At 23.0% G+C, this 24,629-nt stretch overlaps 8 protein-coding genes across 8 annotated transcripts; 5 read left to right on the plus strand and 3 right to left on the minus strand. All coding sequences in view use genetic code 6, as the record gives it.

Moving 5' to 3' along the window:
• Positions 1-84: 84 nt before the first annotated feature.
• Positions 85-1,651, minus strand: TTHERM_00794390 (hypothetical protein). Its single transcript, XM_001020958.2, has one exon. The coding sequence runs from the start codon at positions 1,624-1,626 to the stop codon at positions 265-267; it is 1,362 nt and encodes a 453-aa protein (XP_001020958.2). The 5' UTR covers positions 1,627-1,651; the 3' UTR covers positions 85-264.
• A 493-nt stretch (positions 1,652-2,144) lies between these two features.
• On the minus strand, positions 2,145-3,074 carry TTHERM_00794400 (UbiE/COQ5 methyltransferase; the record flags this gene model as incomplete). Its single annotated transcript, XM_001020959.2, has 2 exons — positions 2,145-3,005; positions 3,066-3,074. 2 exons carry the CDS (start codon positions 3,072-3,074, stop codon positions 2,145-2,147), a joined length of 870 nt encoding a protein of 289 aa, XP_001020959.2.
• Positions 3,075-3,346: 272 nt separating this feature from the next.
• Positions 3,347-4,264, minus strand: TTHERM_000794408 (UbiE/COQ5 methyltransferase; the record flags this gene model as incomplete). Its single annotated transcript, XM_012798840.1, has 1 exon — positions 3,347-4,264. The coding sequence occupies one exon, from the start codon at positions 4,262-4,264 to the stop codon at positions 3,347-3,349; it is 918 nt and encodes a 305-aa protein (XP_012654294.1).
• Positions 4,265-4,741: 477 nt separating this feature from the next.
• Positions 4,742-7,524, plus strand: TTHERM_000794409 (kinase domain protein; the record flags this gene model as incomplete). The annotated part of the gene is made up of 16 exons (XM_012798841.1): positions 4,742-4,787; positions 4,839-4,893; positions 4,943-4,987; positions 5,044-5,133; positions 5,185-5,274; positions 5,426-5,515; positions 5,566-5,655; positions 5,706-5,966; positions 6,011-6,100; positions 6,150-6,239; positions 6,650-6,742; positions 6,791-6,883; positions 6,936-7,025; positions 7,163-7,252; positions 7,308-7,397; positions 7,449-7,524. 16 exons carry the CDS (start codon positions 4,742-4,744, stop codon positions 7,522-7,524), a joined length of 1,479 nt encoding a protein of 492 aa, XP_012654295.1.
• A 622-nt stretch (positions 7,525-8,146) lies between these two features.
• On the plus strand, positions 8,147-11,231 carry TTHERM_00794410 (hypothetical protein; the record flags this gene model as incomplete). The annotated part of the gene is made up of 13 exons (XM_001020960.3): positions 8,147-8,264; positions 8,339-8,421; positions 8,481-8,526; positions 8,647-8,892; positions 8,937-9,287; positions 9,342-9,461; positions 9,514-9,617; positions 9,737-9,836; positions 9,898-10,198; positions 10,254-10,660; positions 10,722-10,854; positions 10,974-11,094; positions 11,154-11,231. Exons 1-13 carry the CDS (start codon positions 8,207-8,209, stop codon positions 11,229-11,231), a joined length of 2,148 nt encoding a protein of 715 aa, XP_001020960.3. The 5' UTR covers positions 8,147-8,206.
• A 597-nt stretch (positions 11,232-11,828) lies between these two features.
• Positions 11,829-13,871, plus strand: TTHERM_000794419 (alpha/beta fold hydrolase; the record flags this gene model as incomplete). The annotated part of the gene is made up of 8 exons (XM_012798842.1): positions 11,829-11,870; positions 12,024-12,305; positions 12,429-12,490; positions 12,602-12,970; positions 13,095-13,244; positions 13,440-13,567; positions 13,616-13,724; positions 13,778-13,871. 8 exons carry the CDS (start codon positions 11,829-11,831, stop codon positions 13,869-13,871), a joined length of 1,236 nt encoding a protein of 411 aa, XP_012654296.1.
• A 521-nt stretch (positions 13,872-14,392) lies between these two features.
• On the plus strand, positions 14,393-17,330 carry TTHERM_00794420 (alpha/beta fold hydrolase; the record flags this gene model as incomplete). Its single annotated transcript, XM_001020961.3, has 2 exons — positions 14,393-14,773; positions 14,832-17,330. 2 exons carry the CDS (start codon positions 14,393-14,395, stop codon positions 17,328-17,330), a joined length of 2,880 nt encoding a protein of 959 aa, XP_001020961.2.
• A 1,002-nt stretch (positions 17,331-18,332) lies between these two features.
• On the plus strand, positions 18,333-23,529 carry TTHERM_00794430 (hypothetical protein; the record flags this gene model as incomplete). Its single annotated transcript, XM_001020962.1, has 2 exons — positions 18,333-22,729; positions 22,791-23,529. The coding sequence occupies 2 exons, from the start codon at positions 18,333-18,335 to the stop codon at positions 23,527-23,529; spliced, it is 5,136 nt and encodes a 1,711-aa protein (XP_001020962.1).
• Between the last annotated feature and the right edge of the window lie 1,100 nt (positions 23,530-24,629).

Genomic DNA, 24,629 nt, shown 5'->3' on the forward strand with positions numbered 1-24,629 from the left:
TTTAATTTTTTTTAAAATTAATTTAATATGTTTAAAATCTTTAAAATAAATAAATATTTTTATAAATAAATGGAAAATATTTTTGAAATTATATTTTTTTAAGTCTAAGTAAATATTTTAATTAATTAATTTATCTTGCTAAAATATATTGATAGTGATACAATTTAATTTATTAATTTTAATAATTTAAGTATAAGCTATGATAATTAAATAAATTAATGAATGAAAATACATAAGTATATAAGTATGAATGCTTCAAGCAATTCATTTTTTTTTGCTAAATTACTTTTCTATTTTTTCTTATATTTCTTTAGATAATTTAGTTTTAATTTTATAATAGCATTCTTTGACAAAGTATTAGTCAATAATAGGTACGTTTAATACTTTTTCTTCTAGTTCAATACTCTTTTTAACTAAATTTAAAAGATTTTATTAATCTACTTCAGGTAAAAGATTTTCATTTATAAATCTTTTTTCACTGATTTCATAAACTTCTTTATGAATTTAAAGTACTTAACTTAAATTAGCATACTAATCTTAAATTAAGTTTTGCAGTTTAGTAGCTCTCTCTTCTGCTTGCTACTCAATTTCTTTATTTAAGACACCAATTCTCTTCTACTTTTCTAGTTCACATTTTAAAAATAATTGTTTCAAATTTCCTTTATGCTACAATGCTAGCTAAAATAATATTTCTTATCTCCAGTTGTAAACTGCTTCATATTTGTAACTTGATTCACTTTCTGTAATTTATATTAAATACAAGAGCATGTCTTAATAGAAGTAAGCATCTGATAGATTTTCTTGTTTGATATAGATAGATGCAACTCTTTCAAATATTTGCTTCAAAATCTCGAGCTATGTTTCATCGTAAGAAAATCCTACTTCTTCAAAAGTTACTTTAGAAAGAAAATTAGTACCAAATTATAAAGCTTCGTTGCTTTTATTTAAAGACTCTAATGAATCTATTATAAGTAATGTTGGAAAAACTAAATGCTAAATACTTATTCCCTCTATTGACAAGCATATAGAAGAATAATAAACGCTTTTCTCTATTTATCCAATATCTGAAAACCTTAATGACAACATATGAGTATGGCTAAAGTGGTTTTAAATATCTTTTTCTAATAACTCTTTATTTGAGTTATAAATTTCTTCTGCTTCATTGATGCATTCTTGAGCTTTGTTTATTTCTTATTACTTTAGATAGCAATCAATCATAATAGAATAAAATGAAAAAAGATATAGATCTTGCTTAGAAACTTTGCTTTTTAAGAATTATGTTATCATATTACAGCATTTCAAAGCATTAGTGTAATCTTACTTAGCAACTAAGCCATCTATAATAATATTTGCATAGTCACATATTTCGATAGGGTCTGGGTTAAATTTCTTGACAATTGTGTCTAAAAAGTAAATTTGTTCGCTTTCATTCATTTTTTCTAATTCAATAATTTTTTTGTTATAGTTATGGTCCTATATAATATCTTCATAATAAACTTGCTTTTATTTTTTTTTATTAGAGTCAGATGTACTAAATTTAAAAAGAGTAAAGCTACTGCTGAATGCTTCCTTATAACAAACTTTATTTGGAATATGTTTAATTATTTTAGAAACTAACCTAATCATTTTTAATTTATTAACTTAGAAGTAATTAATTTATCAATAATAAATAAATTATATCAATACAATCAAGTAATTAATTGAATTAAAAAAGATATGTTAAGCAAATAAATAAATAAATCATTTAAATTTATTCTTATCTCCTTAATAAAGATTTTATTTATAAATTTTATATTCACTCTATTTAAAATTAAATTATTTTAGAAAATACAAAAATTATTTTTTATTTATAAACTAAGCAAGCAAATTAAATTTTAACCACACTCATATAAAGATAAGATTTATTTCAATTAATAAAAATTTTTTATAATAATTTAAAAAAATAAAAAAATATTAAATTTGTTTTATTTGAAAATAATTTTATTATTTAATTCATTTAATAAATTGCTTTGAAATAACTAAATTAACGAATGAAAATTTAACGTGAAATTTAATTTGGTTCTATTGCTGAAGATACAATTAGATTTTAAGATACATACATACATTTAATTTAGATTACAATAAAGCCTATTCAGATTATTTAGTCAAGGTTTTTTGGCTATTATCATCAAACCATCTAAACCAATGGGTTCTCTATTTTAAATTATTATTTGCTGGAATTCTTTGATCATGGCTTGCTTGAACTCTTCTTATTTGTCTCCTGCCTTTTTTAAGCTATCTTTAATACTAGGAATTGTATACAAGGCTTGTATATCTTACTCGTCAATATATGGAAAAGGTTAAAATTGGCTCCAACAAATTATATTAGTAAACCCAGCATCTTCTAGCAATTTTATGAGTTTATTTTTATCATTTAAATGGAAGCTGTTTCTAACTTAAGGAACTTATATTCCAAATTATTCAGATAGAATTTTACTGGAGAGGGTAAAGAACTTAGATTTTTCTTTGTCTCCCCAAACAGTAAAACCTGCGTATCCTCCCTTTTAGAGCACTCTAATAGCCTCAGATAACATTTTATCAGGATTTGTAGTAATTTGTAAGCACAAATTGCAAATATAGCAATCAAATGTTTCATCTTTGAATGGCAATTATTCACCATTTGCATTCGAAATATGCAATTTATAGTTTGGAATATAAGTTGTTTAAGTTGGAGTGTATTATCCTCCCATTCTTTTGCATAGTGTATCAAGCATTGAATCAGATATATCAGTAGCATAGTAATTAGCTTCAGGGTGCTTTCTTTGTAATGAGTGATTGTAGAGAAAACCACCACCTGCGCCAACTTCTAGGATGTTTTTTCTCTCTTCTAACTTGAGCATATTTATAAGTGTAAAATAAAAACCATTATGAGCTTAGTCTTTGCTTAAGTAAGATTGGGCGTTATCTTCCCAAAACTATTTAACTTCTTCTATAGATGAAATCTTAATAGGATTAGTTTGTTACTACTAAAATTTACAATAAAATTATTTTAATTAAAAGAAAATTAATCAATATTAATAAATTACTTCAGCCATTTTTGTTCTGCTTCAAAAAATGTTAAATTTGAATTTGTTTGTTTAAGATAATTAATTTTTTATTTTGAAGTAAAATTGTTAATTTTTTAACTTACTAAGTAAATCAGATTCATAAAAATCTTTCTATTTAATTAAAACAGATAGTAAATCTTTTCAGGATTTATTTAATTTATTTGGTGATGCCATTTGGAATACCAAAATAGTCAAATATTACATAATTATTACATAAATAGATACAAAGACATATTTATAAATTTACTTTGAAATTTATTTCATTTCTTTTTTGCTATAATCATCAACCCGTCTAAACCTACTGGCTCTCTTTCATGCAATAATATATTTTCAAAAGCTTCAAGCAAAGCTTATTTTACTTCCTCTTTCTTATCTCCGCATTCAGCTAGAGAGTCCTTAACGATAGGATGAGTGAATAATGTTTGAATATCATCTTTGTCTACATAAGGAAACGGTTAAAACTAATTCCAACATACAATATTAGTGAATCCAAATTGTTCAAGCATATTAATTAACTTCTATTTATCATTTAAATGAAAGTTGCTTCTAACTTTTGGAAGTTTTATGCCAAATTATCTATGAAGTATAGAAGGTACTAAAGTAAAAAATCTAGACCTTTGCTTGTCACCCCAGACTGTAAAACCAGCATATCCTCCTGGTTATAAAACTCTATTAGCTTCTTAAATCATTTTTTCAGGATTTGTAGTAATTTACAAACATAAATTAGCAATGTAGCAGTCAAACATTTCATTTTTATAATGTAATTTTTCACCATTTGCTTTTTCTATGTGTAAATTGTAATTTGGAATAGTAATTAACTAATTAGGCTTATATTCAACTCCAATTCTTTTACATAATATGCCTAGCATAGAATCTGAAAGATCAGTTGCATAATAATTTGAATTGGGATGCTTTCTATTTAAGGAATGATTATAAAGAAAACCTCCACCAGCACCTACTTCCAAAATATTCATTCTCTTCTCTATTTTCAACATATTAATTAATGTATAGTAAAATCCATTAGCACCAGAATCTTAACTAAGATAGTTATCTGAATTTTCATCCCAATATTTCTTGATCTCTTCAATAGACTTACCCTTAATACAAAAATTATATGAGTTATTTTTACATAAAGACAAGAACTTATTTATCTTAAGCTTGTTGATATAAGTATACATTTTTCTGACTATCTTTTGATAGGTTAATAAAATTTTACTTAAACACTACTTTTAATTCTTTGAATATTCTTGATAATAATATTAAACCTTAAAAATTGTATAAGGATTTATTTAGACGACATCAGTAAATCACTTCGTAATCAGGCAATCAGGAATATTTTGTAAAAAATAAAAATAAGTACAAACTTGAAATAGTAATTAAAAAATTTTGTAACATGTAATAAGATAAATAAAAAATTAAAAAATAAAAATCTGGTAATTGATTTTTTTAATTTTCTTGTCAATATAAAAGAAATAAAATTAGAAATCGCCTATTAATTAAAATTAAAGATTTTATCAAAAATAAAAAATAAAAAACTATCAAATAAGAAAAGTAGAAAAAGTAGAAAAATCAATTTCCTTTTAAAACATTTATTTGGTTTAAAATATATAAAAAAATTTGATAATTAAAAAATAAAATTTTTAATTTTCATTTAAATGAGTTAAAATACCCAATGCAGTGACTAAATGATGATGAATTTTTGTAATAATTAACATATTAAATATGACCACTTATATATTAAATTTTTTCAAGTTAAAAGAACCTAGGTTATCGATACTTCTAAAATACCTCAGATAGAGGACTTAAAGTAAAATTTAATTTATATAAAACAAATTAAAAATAAATTTATTTAAAAGAAATCAAAACTTAAAAGAATTAAAAATAATAACTCTTAATCTAAGGTATTTACTTTGATCAAATATTGTAAAATTTTAAAAGTATAACTATTTAAATCTAGTGGGAAAACAATTTATCATGAGAATTTTGTTGATGTTTGCAAAATAATAAGCTAGTGCTAAAATCTTACCACTTTGTGTTTAAATTTAAAGTAAATAAATATACTTGCTTTAAGCTGTTTTAAAATTTAATATTTATAAAGATCTGCTAATATAGCATCTGAAGGTGCTTCAAGGCTTGGAGAAAGTATTTCTTTTTGTTAGCAACTTTTAATTTTAAATCTTGATTTAAGGTAAATAATTTTATTAACAATATGATTCTATTACTATTTTGAGATTTATTTAACTAAAAATTTTAAGTAATATTTATCATCTTTTAGGGAATTTTTATATTTTTACCAACTAAATATTTTTTTTGAAAATACATTTTCTTTTTAAATAAAGCTATAACAATATTGATGTAAAAGGGAGTTTAAATCTAGTTTAAGGGCTTTCAAAATGTCTTTAGTTATAATCTTTAAGTTTAAATTTTGAGTAATTGATTAAATCTAAGATAATTATTAATATGTCTTTTTATAAAAAAGTTCTAATAAGATAAATAATTCAGCTGCTATCAAGTTTTGTGAATACATTAATTAATGTTAAAATTTAGAAAATTTAGACATAGAGATGAAGTACATACAGTTTTTCTTATATTTTTTATTTAGATTTTAAAAATTTTTAGTTATATTAAAAATTAAGATGAGCAAGGAGATTAGGATATTTAAATATAGATATCTTGTCCTAAATTATTATATTTAAAGTTATCACTTTAGTTTAGTGATTTTATGTTATCTAAACTAGCAGAAGCTTTAAGCTAAAGTTCTTAACTGAGCAAACTTGTACTTATTTTGGTAAAAAATAATTTTAGTGATCTTGGCATGACTTTATTAGGTGATTAAATAGCATATTGCTAAAGCCTTACTGAACTAAATCTTAATTTGAGGTAAATTATTTGTAATAAAATATACTTAAAAATTATTTTAAAAGAGAAAGTAAGCTTGGAGATGAAGGTTTTATAAAGCTGACCTAAGGTATTGCCAAATGCTAAAATTTAAAATCACTGAACTTGGATTGCTTGTAAAATATTAGATATCTTAAATTTATCTATTAATTTTTGTATAAATAGTCATACCCAAATCACTTAGAAGTACTCAAAAACTTTTATAGATAAACTAAGCTAAATTGTTTATTTAAGCTCATTTGTCTTAAATTTTGGGTAACAAAAAATTAAAAATACTTTCATTTTCATTTTTTATTTTATAAATAATAAGATAATATCTAATTGAGTTTATTTATTGATAATTAATAGAATTAAAGTTTATATGAGATATTAAATTTAATTATTTTATCATCATATTTTATATTTCAATTATATATTATATAAAAATAATAAATATTCTAAAATAGCATTTATAAATTGTATAAATTTATAAAGGGAAATATATTATTTTTCCTTATATATGATAAATATTGATCCATATCCAAAATATAAACTAACTACCTTTCTTAAAAATTTTTTGAATTTCTATCTCTGATTAGATTAACAAAATAATAAAATCCTATAAATTTATGAATTTCGATTGGGAGTATTTATTAATTTTTTTAAATATTTTAATAAAAATATAGTAGCACTAAAATTGGGAATGGTTTTCTTGTCAAATTTGGTGAAACTTTGCCAAAGCTAAAGAGATTAAATAAATTTAACCTTTGTTTAAACGAGTATTAAAATTAAATTTTTATTCCATATTTATAATATTTTATATAAAGTTCATCGATTGCATTCTCATAAGCTACTCTAAAGGAATTTGGAGAAGGATTAGAAAATTCCTAATCTCTAAAATAATTTGATTTAGATATAAGGTAAACTTATTAGCAAAAAATTAATATAAAAACATAAATAAAACCACCTAAGTGGATATGTAGTTGGAGCAGAAGAAATGTAATATTTATGTAAAGGGATATCCAATAGTAAGAGCTTAACTAATTTTAGTTTGAGATTGGTGTAATTTATTAATTTTTTGAATTTCTAAATTTAACTTGATAAAATAGATTTTTAATTTAGATTTTTTATCATAAAAAGAATTATTAAGTTAATAAATATTTAAATCAATTTTACCTTTAATCATGTATCTAAAATAGGCGTTGTTAAATAGATTAATAATCTTTGAAATATTTTGGCAACTGTATAGTTTAATGCACTAATCTTATTTCTTTTTAAGTTAATTTAATGTAATTATTATGATAAAGTTAAAGTTTAACTTAAAGTTATTTTAAATTAAAAAAGAGCAAATGAAGTAAGTGACGAATCTAAAATAGAATTAGGAAAATAGATTTCTAAATGCTAACATTTATTATGTTGCTATCTTTTTTTTGGGTAACTATTTAAATAAATAGCATAAACTAAATCATAATGTTTTTAAAATAGATTTGTAAGTAACATTAAATTAATCAATGCTTTAAAGTGTTTAAAATTAGTAAAATTTGGTCCATTTCTTCGCTGATAAATTTGAATTAAAATTAAAAAATATAATTTCAAATATAATCATATGAAATTTAATTTTAATTCTAATTATTATAAATTCTGGATGCATTGAGAATTATTAAGTTTTTGGAATTACATATTTTGTATTGAAATATTTATTTGGAATTTATAATTATTATATCAAATTATATCAATTATTAAATTTATTTACTCTTATTCTTTAACAATTATAAAACTATCAATTAATTTATTTTTTATTTGTCATGTTAAGATTTTATTTATTTAAAAATATAAATGAAATATAATTTAAAAGAATGTTTATTTATATTAAATTTTTATAAAATAATTTAATACAAAATAGTAAAATTTTTATGTGCATAAATTACTTAATATAAATTTTTGTTTTTTTTCCATTAAAATTATTTCCAATAAACATTTTTTGAAAATTAATATGGTTAAAAATAGAGCAATTATTTTCTTTGAGTTTAATTTAATATATTTAAACATTTTTAATTCTAAAAAAAGCATGTCATAATGATGTTATTCAACAAAAATCCTAACATTTAAAATAGTGAATAATTAATTCTTATTAATTACGCTGATTTTTTTTACAGAGTTATAAACAATTATTTTGATAAGTATATTTATTTATTTATTCATTCAAAATTAGTTTTCAATAATTTATTAGTTTCATTTATTTAATGTCATAAAGTAGAATTCCGATAAATTCAGCAAGTACAATTGAAATTAAACAAAAAGGTACTTCTAACTTAAGTTAAATTTTTCCTCTACAATTTTTGAAGATGATATTTTAAATATTTTTATAATTATAGCCAATAATTCTAAACTATAGTAACCTAATGATATTAATGCATAGAATCATATTGAAACAAAATAAGAAAAGAATATGAAAAGAGTACCTTAAATAATTTAAAAAATATGATGAATTAATTCTAATTTTGTTTTGAATTATAGCAAAGTTTAATCATATCAACAGAAGAGCTAGCGAGAAGGGAGGAAAGTAATATATTTAATGTCTTAATATGTTAATTCTATTTACTGAATTACATTTTTCACTTAAAATGACTATTAATATAAAATTAGTGTATACATAATAAATTTTTGTTATTATGGATAAAAGTTGAAAAGAAGAGACAAAAGGAACATTAAAACTAATCAAAGCATAATAATAACAAAAATAGTTAGTCCTAAGAAGCAAAATAAGGAGGAAAGTTTGTAATGTATTAATCATAAACAATAAAACCTGTGAAAAATCAATAACCTTAGATAGAATAAAATCTAACTCTTAATTCACAGCCTGCAGAATCGCAGTATTCAAAAAATAATTAGCAAAAGTCTTAGCAATAAATTCAACCAGATTAGAATAGTAATTTTTTAAGTTAGAAGCAGCAATAAATAAGTTTAAATTAGATATAATAGATAAAAATCGTTTATCGATTTCGATATAGAATGTAAGGAGTCTGTAAGAAAAAGATAATAATATATTTTTTACAAGTGTAGAACCAGGGAATAGAGGTAGCATTTTGATGAGTAAATAAAAAAAGTAAGAAAATAACTTAAATGTTATTTCTCAAATTACAGAAACTTAAAATGAAAATTAATAAACAGAATCTAAAAGATCTTATCTTCCAAACATTAATCAACATTCTTAACTACTTGTAGATACTTATATTGCAAATACTCAATCTAAAGATTCTGCTAATTTTCACTCGAATTAACCTAGTACTATACATACTAAAAAGATAATAGATTCTCATAAAGGTAAATAAATACCAAAAATATATATCCTTAAAAATATTTACTTTAAAAACGTAGATTACGAAGATAGAGAACCACAATATTAAAGAATAAGAGATTTTAAAATAAAGGTTGAGCAAAAATAATTTTTATTTGAGGGATTAAAATTAGTTTAATTTGAAATGTTTGTTATTAGAGGTAACTTTAATACATTCTATTAAAATTTGTTAAAAACTAAAATTTTATTTAGAGCCTGCTATGTAAGGGATAGTTGTCAGAGACGTGTTAAAAATATTAGCTGATAAAGTTGTTTCTTTTAAAAATTACTTGATTGATAGGAATAAAATGAGAAAGGTAATTTTTTAATTTTGTGTTTTTAATATTTTATCTAATTTAAAACTCCTATATCTAAATAATACTCTTTAAAAAATGAATAATGAATTTAATTTCTAATCTAAATAAATAAATAATAGGTTTTTGCATCTCTAAGCTACTCCACTAAAATTATAACAAATATTAAATTTGAGTAGTTGATAGGGTTACTAGAAAAGATAGCTATTATAGTTACTTAAGGTAAGAACTATCTATTTATGCAAACTTAAATTTTTTTTTTTATTTATTTTTTTTATTAAAGATTTTAAAGATTATCCGGAATGTCCTAGTATTGGAGAGAGCCCTTTGGAAGAGTTTAGGAGGAAGAGTGAAGAGTACTTTAAAAAAATGACCTAGTATAAAGAGTAGGAAGAAGATTAGATAAAAAAATAAAATGATATGATTAATTTTACTTCACCAAAATACAGAGGAGGTATTTAAACAGGAAGTGATTCATTTTTATAAAATAACCATAGAAAAATTAACACCACATCTAAACCTCAGCAGCATTAAGTTCTATAAACTAGAAATTCTATGATTGAATTTATCAAATTACCTTTAAGGTATAATTAATTAACTATAAATAAACTAAATTTAGAAAATAAAAAAAATAAATAGATACGATAAGAGATATCCTTATTACAGGCCAGAAATAGACACTGTAGAATAAGAACCTTATGTATTTGAAGACAATATTTAAATATACGATAAAGTTGCTGACTATTTAAAAGAATGTATAGATGCTTATCGAATTATGTCAAGATAAAGAGAATTTAAACATCTTAATGAGTAAAATTGCGAGGAGCTACTCAAACTAGTTACATAGACTAGATTCTTCTTAAGTGAATATGGTGAGTAGCTTAGAATGTTTGAAAAAAATAATGAAGATAAATTGAGATAATAGAAAATATACTAGTAAGAAAAAATTAGAAATGAAAACAGTTTATTAAATATTAGTAAAAGCTATACGTAGACCTAGCCACTACCAAATATTTAAGATGCTGTAGTTGATGAAAAAAAAGAAAGTAAAACTTTAGCAAAATATCTTTTTTTATTTGTTGGTAACGTAAATTAAATTTAATAAAGCAGATAAAGATAAAAACGAGAAACTTGAGTTTATTTATAGAGTCTAAAAGCTAACTAGCTTACTTTACAACAAATTTAATTACAAAAGGAATAAATTCTAGACTCGGGAATCCAAAGTAATTCTCAATTAAGAGTAAATTCAAACCCTATTTATTACTTTTTCTTCTTATTATGGAATTTTTTTAAAATTACAAAATACGTTTTAAAAATTTATTTGAAAAAATTGAAATCATAATTATAACTTTCAACTAGCAAATTTGAAAAGGAGAAAGAACTTCTGCTTTAAAGTAATGATTTAGATGCAGCTATCAAGAGTAAAACAATAGCCGACAATAGGAAACTTGTAGCTATAAAGAGATTAAGGATAAAAGATGTAAATAACTTCATTTAAATTAATAAATTTAATTAAATAATTTATTTATTTATTAAAAGGATGTTAATGATTTAAAGTTTGGTAATTAATTGCAAGGAAGCTCTTATTTTAAAGCCTTCGAAACAAAAGATTAATGAATAATAAATTAAAAGTGTATATATAAAGAAAGTGAAAATCCTACTTAGCTAGCTATAACAGCGATGTTTAAGTGGGACTTGAAAGATTACATGTGGAAAAATATTTAGATATTTTGAATCAAATATAATTTGTTAAGATAAATATAAATCTTACATATCTATTCTTCTTTTTCAACAACAGATTATATTTTTGTATTATAAAAGTTCTAATTTTACATGTTTTGATGGGCAGGATATTTATTTATTTATTGCCTGTAGGCTATTTCTCCTTCAAACCAGATAAGATTATTTTTAAAACAATCAATCTATCAATGAATCCAATAAGATTAATGAATGATAATATTGCGTTTAATTCAAGATGATGCAATCCGTCAAATACGTCTAATTTATATATTTATTAGCTTTCTATTAATAATATCGTCATCAAGTATTTTTAAAAGCAAATTATTTAATAAATAAATAAAGATTCCCAAATTTAATTTAAAATAATAAGATCATCAAATTTTAATTTTTTTGATACGAAAAATTAACAATATACATTCATAAAATATTGATATAAATCAGTAAAAAGTAGATATACCAATCAGATAAAACAAAATGAGTAATCCCAAGTAAGATTTAGAAATATCTGAAGACCAAGTAAATTTTTTAGATTTATCACCATTAGAATTTCAGTATGGTCTTTTTTTGTGAACGAAATATTAAAATATCAACAATATTTCGTGCTGAAAGCCAATAACTAGCAATATCATATAAAACTATTATAAAATACTACTTAAAAAAAAAATAAAGGATGTCACCAAGAAGTTTAAGAGAGTTAATGAAAACGGTATAGATGAAGGAAATGATCATTAAAAGAAGCTTCACGATAACATTAATTCTATTTTTGATGAAGATAGGGAAAAATTTATCGGAGAATTTACTTGTAAAGATTATACTATTATTAGAGGATATATAAATGGTAATGGCAAACAACTTCGTTTATACTATACTAAGCTTGAGCCTTTTGCAGTTAAGAAGGCAACCGTTTGTATAATCCACGGTTTTGGTGAGCACTCTGGACGTTTCTTACATGTGAATACTTTTTTAATTTCAATAGAATTTAAACAATACTAATTTTTTGAAGCTTCACTATGAAACATTTTATTAGATTTGAACTCTTATTTCTAAAATGCTTATTTATTTATGTTAAATTAGATTGCTGATTAGCTTGCTAAGGCTGGATGCGTCGTTTAACTCATGGATCTTAGAGGATTTGGGTATTTATTTTGTTAAATTTATTTTTATTATTTTACAATAAATTTTTAGATATATTAAGAAATTAAGAAATAAACTACCTCATGCTTAAATTATTTTAATAATATCAAAAGTTACTCTGGTGGACCTCGTGGTGCTTCAACTATTGAAGAACTTCACTAAGATATTTAAGTTCTTTTAAAATAGGCTAACAAAGACTTGCCATTATATTTATATGGACATTCAATGGGAGGTTTGCTTGTGATTACTTTGGCAATGAGAAATCCTGTATTAAATATAGCAGGTGTCATAACTACTAGTGCATTAATTGGTTTCCCTAAAGACAGAAAGATGAACTTTTTTAAGGCTTACTTAGTAAAGGCTCTTGGTAAGAAGTTAGAAGATATAGTTATTAATTCTATGATTCACCCAACAGCTTTAACTAAGAACAATGAATATATTAAAAAGTGCTTTGGTGATCGTCTTATGATTCCTTTCTTAGGGTAAAATTATAATTTAATTATAGCATATGATTTAAGATTGTACTAAGATAAATTAATAAAATTTGTTTGACATTCAAATCAATTCAATTTTTCTAAATACTAAATTTTATTTTTTAAAATCCAGAATGAATATGGCCAAGAGCATTCTTGAAGGCACAGAATACGTTCTTCCAAACGCTTTTAAATTCTCCTTCCCCTGTTTAGTCATTCATGGTCAAAAAGATATGGTTACTAATCACTATGATTCTATTGCATTCTATAACAAATGTTCTAGGTAATAAAATATTAATTTATAATTAAAGTTATTTAATTAAAAAAAATTCTTTATAATTTATTGAAAAATATAAAAAATATTTTCAAAATTAAAATTCCTTTCAGATTATTTCCAATTTTTTTCATTAAAAGCAGAAGCAGAAAAATATAAATTTTACAAAAAAATAAATAATTAAATATTCTTGAAAATTAATAGTAAGGATAAGACACTTAAATTGTTTGAAAACGGTTATCATGAAATGTAACATGATGAAGAATGTGATGAATTAATTGAAACAGTAAAAGATTGGATTTTAAAAAGGGCTGATAGAGCTAAACCTTTAGGTAATTTATAACAAAAGTAGTTTAGTATTAATTTTATTGTAATAATAGGTTTGATCACTAAATTGAAATGTGGATTAGAATCTAAAAAATAAGGAAGCAAAATAAAAAAATTCATAATTTTCTTAATTATAGCTGTCTATTGCTTCTACTTGTTCAAGTATTATTTATTTTCTCAATCTTAAATTTAACTTACAATTTTAACTAAAATAGGTTTAGAAATCATCCTCTTTTCAAAAAATCATTCAAATATTGGATTATCTCTCCTCTGATTAACCTTTATATTCAATACAAGATGTTGGGCTGATTGAATTTTTTTAATTTAACAATTAAAAGAAAAGATTTTATTGCATAATCTCTAGAAAATTGAAAAAAATAGAGTTTTTATTGCAATAATTAATTTTCAAAACAAAACAAATGTAAGCTAGGTTTAAAAATATAATTTATAGGATAAAAATAATTATATTTTTTGCTTTATTGCTTGATGCATTTCAATTATATTTTATATGTTTTTGTAGGTTTTCAAGCAATTTAAATTGAGGCAAAATTCAGAAAAAGAAAATAATGCTTTTTATAAATTTCTTTTCCTTTTTTGTTGAAAAAAATTATGAAATAATTTATAATTAAATATTTAAATGGTTTAAAACCACTAATAAATTTTATGATATTTATAAACTTTTACTATTTTTTTGTATCTTGAAATTTGTTAGCCAACTTTTTTTAATTATAAAATTTTATTAAGGCTTTAATTTAACATCAAGTTATTGATAATAAAATATTGTTAGTAATTGCTTAATTAATAATATTAAATCAATTTATTGATTAATTATGAACCGGTTTAATTAATCAGATAAACAACTAAGTGATACATGCTCTCTAAATAGTTCCTCTTCGTCATCTTCCGATTAGCCAATCTCTGAATCGGAAGAGTAAACTAAAGATCTCACTAATTTAAGATAAACTATTTATAATAGAAGCAATCTTGTTAAGCAATATCTTTAAAACAGATAAACATAAAAACTAAATAATAAAAATTAGAGCGATATTTACTCAAAAGTATAAACAAATAAAAGTAATTTATCATTTAATGGTAAGCAAAGTGCACTTTAACAATTCTTACAGGATAAGGATGTAAGTTTAGCAGATGTTGGAAGAGTTTATGAAAAAACTAATTACGGTAAATGGATGACAAACATTTAAAAAGATGATGTAAATTAATCTTATAATATTTCAATTTGAATTAACAATTAAATTTATTTAAAAAAAGATATACTAAGATCCATTAAAAAAAAAGAAAAACTCTTAGATACTGAAAGAATAATAATTAGACAATTTAATTTATAATAGAGCTGTAAGATCATAATCAAGCGTCTCTGAGTATTATAACAGAAAGCTCTCTTCTATGAATGATTAGCTAAAAATTATGAAAGAAAAAATATTAAAAGAATAAATTCAAAATTACAGCTCTTTAATTCATGCAAAAGGGAGTATAAACAGTCTAAAGTAAATGAGTTAATAAAATAAAGTTGAAATTAAAAATTATTAAGATGAAATTATGAATAGATGCAATAGAGTAGACAGCTACTTTAACTATAAAAAAAATCATAACTTTCTTCCCAAAAGATCTTCAAAATCATTTTCTTTTACAATTCAGCAAGACCCAAATTAGAACAAAAAGGCTACTTCACAAGATAAGAAAAATATAAATACTGAACAAAGCCAGCATGATATATCAACTATTAATGCTACTTCTGTTTTAATTAATTAATCACAATTAATGGAAGAAAGGTCTATTCAAAGGCAAAGTTTGAATAAGGAGTAAATAAGAGAATCTTAATAATTTGACAACTTTCCTTCATTTAATTCGAAGGAAATTTAATGCTTTTCTCAAAAAAATGACTCTCAATCACCTTTAAATTAAGAAAAAACTGATATCAGTAAATCAATCCTTGTTTAGCTTATCAAAAGACAGAATCAACCTTACTTAAATTAAAACAGTAAAAAAAACTAAGAAAAAAAAGTTTCAAATTAAAAAGAAAAATATTTAGATGCTGATTTCTCTCTTTCTCCCATCAAAGAAAATGTCGGCAATACTTAAACAGATAATAGAACAAAATTTCCTTAATTAAAAAATGAAAGATCTTTACCAGAAAAAAAAATAGTTAAGGGGTTTAACAAGGGACTTGGGTAAAATCAAAACCAAAAGCTATAAAAAAAAGATATATCATTATCGCCACCTCCTTCCATAGGGCTTAATAGCACTTTTGCACCTGCAAGCCCTAGTTTAAGAAGTGTCTCTGATAAAAAAGGTAATCGTTTAGCATAATAAATTGAGAGAAAAATAAATAGATTAAAAAAAGTTCAAAGAATGAGTTAGCTATAGGTTAATGAAAATAGCCCATTTTAGTTTGGCTAAAGTGTATTTAATTTACAAGAGTAAGAAAAATAAAATGTTTTTTAGTCATCACTTCTGAATAAAGGAGTCTTTTCTAGCTCAAACAAAGCTAGATTATCTAAATAGTAAATGGTTGGAAGAAGTAGCTTCTAGGATTTTACAATTGGAACTTAAAATTAGCAAAATTAAAGTAGAAACCTCATTAAAGAAGAAGATGATGATGAAAAAGATGAAACATATATTATTGGATTAAAAAATAACGAAAGTAAGAGGGGAAGTGTAAATCTTTTATAAACATCTGCATCCCAAGAAAAATTAAAAAGTATAAATTACAACAATGCTAACTAAAAATAGCTTAAATCTCAGTGTTCTATCAACTTACACGAAGACCTAAATAAACAAAAAGACACATTTAATATCTAATCTTAATTTGAAATTAAAGACTAAATCAATGAAATATAGCTTATCAGAAGAGATCCTCTTGAAAAACACAAAACAGGAAATACTTAACAAACTCAATTCTCTTTAAGTTAAAATATTATGAAAACTAGTCCTTCAAATTCGCCCTAGAATAGAATCAGATTAAACTCAGAAGTATCTCCTTCATAAAAAAACCCCAAGCACCTTTAATATTCAGACAATAAATAAAATTAAAATACTCTGAATTTATCAGATTTTCTCAACAAAAGCTTTTAGTCTAGGCATAGAAGTGTATCAAATAATAATTTTAACAGTCCAATGTTATAGAATTAAATTTTATAAGAAGAGTCACATAAACTTAAAGAGTAATTGCCTGATATTACAAATTAGTTAATAAAGGCTATAGAAGAAGAATATGGAAAGAAGGAAAGCACAGATGTTCTCTATTTATTTTATTCATAATTACTTTAAGTAATACAAATAGAAATTAATGATATAGATTAAAACTTAAAATTTAAGTGGGATAAATAGCTTTCCGAAAGAAAAAAAATGCTTAGCCAAAAATAAACTGTAATTAAAGGTATGCAAAATCTAATATTAAGCTGCTGTCATGTAGATGAGGAAATTAAGAATGGAAATAAATAAATTCATGAAATGAAAAAGAAAGAAATTGGACAAATAAAAAATATTGACTTCTATTATGAAATTTTGTAACAGCATGATTTTCCTGATGAAGAAATAGGCAAAGTAATCCTACAAATGAAGCAGGTTGAATAAATTAGAGATAATGCAAATGCAAACCAATTCGTAAAAGATTATCGTTTTAACACTGTAAAAGATTAAATGGATTCTAGTAAAATCCTTATGCAAGCTGATAGATAAGATAGATCTAAAAGGGTCAAAGAATTTAATCATTAAAGGAGACTAAGACACATTTAAAAATTACAATGAATAAATAAATAAACAAAGTAGATGAAACAAATAAATTTTGAAAATAATTAAAAAAATAATAATATTGAATAAATTGATATAGAATTAATGTAAATCTTAGATTTAAAGTATATAAATATGATTAATTAATTAAAAAACAATTTAATTAAAAAATTTAACAACAAAATCTACTTTAAAAAGTGTATTTTATTTTAATTTTATTGTTTATTCATTCTCTAAATTTAAATTAAATTTTAATGAAAATTTTTCTGTTAAATATTTAGCAAATTTATATCAGTGTTTTATTTCAATAAATTTTGAATTTAATTACAGATAAATTACTTACTCTCCACTTAAATTATTTTTTTAAAATTTTAATGTAAAAAAATAGATTTAATTTCACTAAAATTAAAATAATTTTTAAATTATTTTTTATGAAATAATATTTGTGGTAGGATAAATATCAAATTTTAATCATAAAATAAAAGCTGTTTACACTTATAAAAAAGAGTTTAAAACGATATATAGAAGAGCTTTTTGTAAGATAGTGGTTGCTATTTAAGATGAGGAGTAATTATATTAAATATATGATATTTTTAAACAAATAGAGATGGTTATGAGTAATTTCTTTAGAAAAATTGATTCGATTTAATAAATTTATTTAGGATATATTATTTTCAATATTATAATAATTATTAATTTCTTTGTGTATTAATTAATATTAATCTCACATTTATTTTTTAAGTTAAACTGACACTTATCAAATTTATCAAATCAATAATCTATGGGTAATAATAAAAAGTAAAAAGTAAAAAAAATACAATCTATTTATTTAATTAAATAAGTTGCTTATCATTTATTGAAAACCGCTTAAAAATATAAGATAATCAAAGCACTTATTAACAATTTAATAGCTTTTATAGTAGTACTAGGACCATACGTAAATCAAAAGAATTAAGTTCGTTAAACAAGTGAAAGGAAACAAACTTAGCAAATAAGTACTTAACATTAACAGTTCAAGGAATGAAATACAATGAAAATGCTTCTTTGCTTAATAAACAAGCAGATTAAAATGTCCTTTCATCTTTTACTTTTATGAATAGTTAGCAAAAACTTAATTAAGAATTGCATTTAGGATTGAAATCGATGGGACAATCTTAAATTGTTTCTTAAAGAGAGATTCCATTAGCAAGTTAAGTTTGCAATAAAGAATATTTCCTTTCAAGAACTATTAAACCTTTTTACAAAATGGTTATGAGTGCTGAGCAAAATCCAGAATCTGTTATGGTAAACTATTTGAGAGATAAGCGCAGCTATTACCATGATATCCTAAAAAATTTATTGATTAATTCTAACTTAAAAGCAGAACTTGCTGATAACATAAAAATGATTGAGGAAAAAAATCTTGATTATGTTTTTTAGGATTAAGAAGAGCTTATGGCTAATAATTAATTCAAAATAAATGAGAGAATAGAAAGAGAAATGGATAAACATATTAGGAGAAGCGTTCGTTTTACTAGCTTTTGGCCTGAGGTATGCATTTTCAAGAATATATTTGATCGAGCATCTTCTACTTTAGGTATGTTGGAGGGGTTTCAAGCAAGAGATAAATTTGTATATTTAAGCAAGTAAGGAAGAGATGATTGTGTCATTTAATGGAAATTTTTTGATACTTAGAGACTAGAAGAAGTTGTTTTGTAAAAATTTAACGTTGATGCAAAATACTCATCTCACGACTTTAAAAAGCAACTAAGAATATTTGAAGTTTAAAGAAATTAAGAATATGAAAATTTACTGATTAATCATGATCCTTAAAGATTATAATTAACATTCTATAATGGTATGTGCCCTGTAACAGAGTTAAATCAATAAAAAAAAAGAAATGGAGTTTAATGGTCTGAAAGAGAGATATTATTTATGATGTACTCCATCACTTAAAATTTAATTTATTTGAGAAAACAAAAATATTTTTATCAGGATATAAAGCCAGAAAATATTATAATATATAATATTAAAAAAGGATAATTTGGATTTAAATTAGCTAATTCTTATCAAACTGCTACAGGCATGCTTTGTACAGGAGGTACTAAGCAACTACATGGGGAAAGATGTTCACTCTTTTACTTTGGTACTTTATGCACTAAAATTTTTTTAGATCCAAGAATATCATACAAAAGAAACAGTGGATTAGAGATTACAGAAAAAGATGTAGAATAGGCTAATAATTATTCTATGGCATTAACTGTTCTTGAGATACTGATATCGAATTTAACTTCTAATGCAGCAGATTAAAATACATGTTATATAATAAAAGGTTGGAAAGAGAGAAGAATGAGGAAAAGATAATAGTAATAGCAACAATAAAGTAATTTATCAAGAAGAAAAGACAATTTTGAGTAAATAGAAGATTTTTCTGTTGAGTTTGATGAGCTAATAGATTATATTAAAGAAAAATATCCAAGAGTTTCTTAAATTTTAAGGGAAATTTTAGTGGTTAAATTTTAGCAAGACTTGCAAAACATCAAAACAAACAAATAATCACAACTCAACGAATAAGCAATGAACTATAAAGAAAGTACTTAGTATACTTTCAAAGATTTAAAGAGGTCTTTAAAAGATTTTGAGGAAAATTAGTAGCCTCTTTTTTTTGTTGATGACAAATAGCAATCTTTGTTTAAGCTAATAGAATCTAAGAAAAATTATTCTAGTTTGTAGGCTTGCAGTTTATTCCTACAAGAGCCATCAATAAGCTATATAGATTCCCCAGAGAACTAAAAAAACAGCAAATTAAATGATTATAATAAAAATATAAAAAAAGAAAATGAAGGACTCTAAGATAAAACCCAATAAAATAGCATTCCCTCAGAAGTTGTTAAAGATATTGGAAATATTGAAGTATTAGATTCTTTGGTTGATGAGTTAGATTGCTGTTTTGCATTTGGTTATTTGGAAAGAGTTAGAATTTTAATTGAACTTGCTAAGAATATTTCTACTCCCAATTCAAGTTAAGTATATAAATAATTTAATGAGATGATTGAATGGTATACAGCTAAATTATATATTGAGTGCAATAGATTTTATGATGCTGTTACTAAATTGGAGAATTTAAAAATTTAATTAGAGAAAAGATCAGCATAAGATGGACTTTTAAGGAATGTCAAGGAAAAGCTGATAGAAGCTTATTTTTCCTAAAATTTAGTCAAAAGTGGAATGCATCAAATAAAAGATTTGATTTAATGTAGTACGTTTAATGGAATAAGCTTAAATAGCGAATATCTTTATAAATATGTATTAATTTATCTTTACATGACTTAAAATTACACTGACTGTTTAGTGATCATCAATAATATTTTGATACAGTACGAAAGTTATATTAGCTAAGATATTTACCATCCAATGATTGCTAAATGCATGAATTTAAGATTTATTATTTTATCTCAATAAGGAGATCATTTATAAGCCTTTAAGTAAGCAGAAGCTTACTAAAAATATGTTAGAGGATATTTATCTTAAGAAAAAGACTTAATGCATTAACCTTTAGCTAATAACTAAGTTAACTAGCTTCTTAATCAAAGTAGTTTAGTTGATAATTCTAATATAATGTAAAATTCTATGCTTCATGAAAACTCTATTAATCATCAGTTTGAAAATTCAATTTTATTAAATAAATCTTCATAATATTTAAAATAAAATGAATAAATTGATTAGAATTAAAAACAAAATGAAAAGATGACTAAGCAAGATTCAATTAATAATATTGATTAAAAGGAAGATTATTTAAAAAGAGAGCAAAATCACTATAACAATCAACAACGTTACTATGTATAAATATAATAAAATTACTATTTAGAGGAATTGCAATGTATAGGTAAATTGAACTATGTTAGTGCAGCCCTAAATGTGAAAGCGATTTAAAACAAAAAAGTTCTTATTGATATCATTGATTAAATTTTACATTAAATTGAAGATCGCGAAGGTATAGAAACAGCCTCTCCATTATATTTGTTCGCATTAGTTATTAAAGCTAAATGTTGTATTCATATTTCAGATTTATCAGAAGCAAAAAGATCTCTTAGATATGTGAGTGACTCAATCTTAACAAGACACTCTGCGTTTGATGGAAAGAATTACAAAATAATTTATCCAGCTTTATTCGCAGTAAAATTAATCAATAATTGCAAGTTTGACACTCAAGGAATATCTAAAATCTAGCTATATGAGTGGATTTTATAAAAACTAAAATCAATGTAGCATGGTAGCCTTTTGCTCATAAATAGATAGAGGTTAAATTATTCGTATGCATTATTTTAAATAAAAGAATACGAGAATGCAGAGAAACAATCTATTTAGTCTATTAATTCTAATATTTTTACATTAGGAAGTATGGATAAGAGTTCATATCCAATGTATTCCTTAGATACTAAATTACATGCATATTTCATGTACAAAGTTGGTATGTTTATGGCAAATGAGAACTCATTTAAAGATGCATTATTTTAATTTAATGATTGTCTAAGATCTATGGCAGATTTACACAATTAAACAGATTATTTCATAGGTGAATGCCTTATGTAAAAGGCTTATTGCTAATATCATTTAAAGTAATTCGATTAAGGATTGATAACTGCCCTCAAAGCCTGTAAACTTCTTTAAGAAGAATAAAATCTTTTTAACTAAAATAGACCGATTATTTTATAGCCATAATCAAATTCATCAAATCAAAAAAAACAAGATGACTAAATAATTTAATATAATTACTTCAATAAAAACAGAGAAAGTGAAAAATATGTAAACCCATAGCAAGAGCTATTTTAAGCAACGTATGTTGTAGCAATAGTACATAATAAGCTAGGAAATTTTAATTCCTCTTTAGACTATTGCTTAAAGTGTATTTAATTGCCAATTTCTGTGAACAAAGATAATATGCTAAGGTTAGGTCATTGTAAAATGCTTGCTGCAAATAATCAGAAAAGTCTTAAAAGATTAGTTGATTCATTAGCATTAGCAGAGTAATCATTAAATATTTTTGATAAAATACTACCATCTCATCATCCCGATCTATTACAATCAGTTTACTTAATTTTCACAATTCTTAGAGATCTCTAGTATTTTAAAGAAGCTAAGCAGTAAATGAAATGGGTTAATAAAATAAAGAAAGCCATTCTTAAAAATGAACAGAATTAGTTAAAGTCGATTGATTTTTAAAACATGGCTATGACATGGATTTCTATAGGATAAATTGACTTTGGTATTCAGTATTTGGAAAAATCTTTAGACATAAATCTGAAATAAAAAGGACTAAAGCATCCCTTAATAGCAGTTGATTTAATAAATCTCGCTGCAGCTCATTTAGATATTCCAAACACAGAAGATAAATTTAAATCTATTGATTTCCTAGAAGAAGCCTACTTAATATTTAAGTAATTTAATTTTATATTTATAATGAATTTTTAATAATTAAAATAATTTTAAAAAACAAAGGCATAAGGAGAATTATGAATATGAAGAGAACATATAAAAGTAACCATATTCTTTGGATAATACTTAATTGTAGCTTTAGGCTTTGCTTAGACTGCTCAGAGCCATAGATAACTCTATAAATTTTTTGACTAGGGACTCAACTTATTTAGATTAGTTGAAGGCAATTGATATTGTTCATACTTATGAGAAAATAGGCTTTATGAAATAATAAAGAAAACTTGTTTTTAAAGACCCATATAGCAAGCTTTAGATTGGAGAGTTTAATTTTTCACCTGAAAGGTTCTTAGGATATACTTATTTGTGTATATTTCCCTGGCTAAACAAGCACTAAGGATGGCTAAGTGTTTTCTCAAAAAAATAGTATTCATTTGAACTGGACACACATCAAGTTGTATTGAATATATTTAATAATAACTCTGATTTAGTAGCATCTTTTATCAAGGATCCAACTCCAAAAAGACTATGTACACCAAATATTTTATATAATGTAATTAGCCCTGCAAAAGAGGTTTTATTTACTGTAGAGGAAACCCAGCATAGATATAAAGAAAACGAAATTTATTTAATAAAAAATATTCTTCAAGATAAAGTAGGAGAGTTAGAAATAGCTTAAAAAGAGGGGTTCCCTGCTACAAGAGAGATGAGAATTTTCTTACTAGATTCTACTTTTTCTCTAGAAACAAAATACATTCTAAGCCATCTTCCTCTCTTTTTGATGCTCCATAGATATGGTACATGAATATTTTAAAGTAAATAAATTAAAAAATATTTAAAATTTAATAAAATCAATTTTAATTATATAAAAATTAATTTTAAAAGAAAAAACTTTTAAAAATTAGCAAACATCAAATCTAACCAAATGGTTTATAAAAATAATTAAAATTTTCCTTAAAAATGCCTATAATTAACTACAACATCTTTTATTACTCATTTCTTTATTTATTATATATGTGTTTAGTATCAAAAAATTTAAATTGTTTATATTACATAATGATATTCTATGCCATCATAGAATGCAATTTTTGTTCATTAAAAAATTAAAATTTTATTTAATTAGAATCAAAAAAGTTTAGAAATAAACAAAACCTTAATCTTACTTAAAATTAAGAAATTCAGCAAGGATATTATTTTAGAATATATTCATGTTCAGATTTTTTAATTTTTCTCATAATGTCTAAGCTGATTGAAAGTTTGTAAAATAAAAATAATAATTTGTGATTTTTTATTAATTTCATTTTAAAAATAAAAATTTTATTTGCTATAAAATGATAATTTTGAGATAAATTGGTTTAATAAATTCAAAATTATTTTTACTATTTTTTAGAATATTTTTTTAATTTATCTTAAATTTCAAATAAAATCAAATATTAAAAAACTATCTTATTAAAAGTAAACACTTGTGATTAAAAAAGATATAGCTATATTAATTGATACTTAATAGATATAAATAGTTGATTATTAAATATTATATAAACTAAACTTTTAAGTAAAAGCAATATCTTAAAAAATGAAGATATTCAAGACATCAGTAAAATTAAAATAATTTACTATTATATTGTTTAACATAAAAATGTATTTTTAATTCTATGATATTTTTATTTTTTTAAGATATCAGCAATATTAATCATTTCCAAAAATAAAATATTACAATTATTATATATACACTCCACTTTTAAATTAATATAATATCCCTAATATCTTAAATATCATAAATAATAATATTTTAATTTTTCAAAACCATAGCTTAATTTGTTTCACTTTGATTTAACAGCACTTTTTTCATGTGTTTCTTCTTTAACACCTAATTTTTATTAATATTCATTATTATAAAAATTGTTA

The sequence above is a fragment of the Tetrahymena thermophila genome (assembly GCF_000189635.1).
Source record: "Tetrahymena thermophila SB210 genomic scaffold scf_8254552, whole genome shotgun sequence".
Lineage (NCBI taxonomy): Eukaryota > Ciliophora > Oligohymenophorea > Hymenostomatida > Tetrahymenidae > Tetrahymena > Tetrahymena thermophila.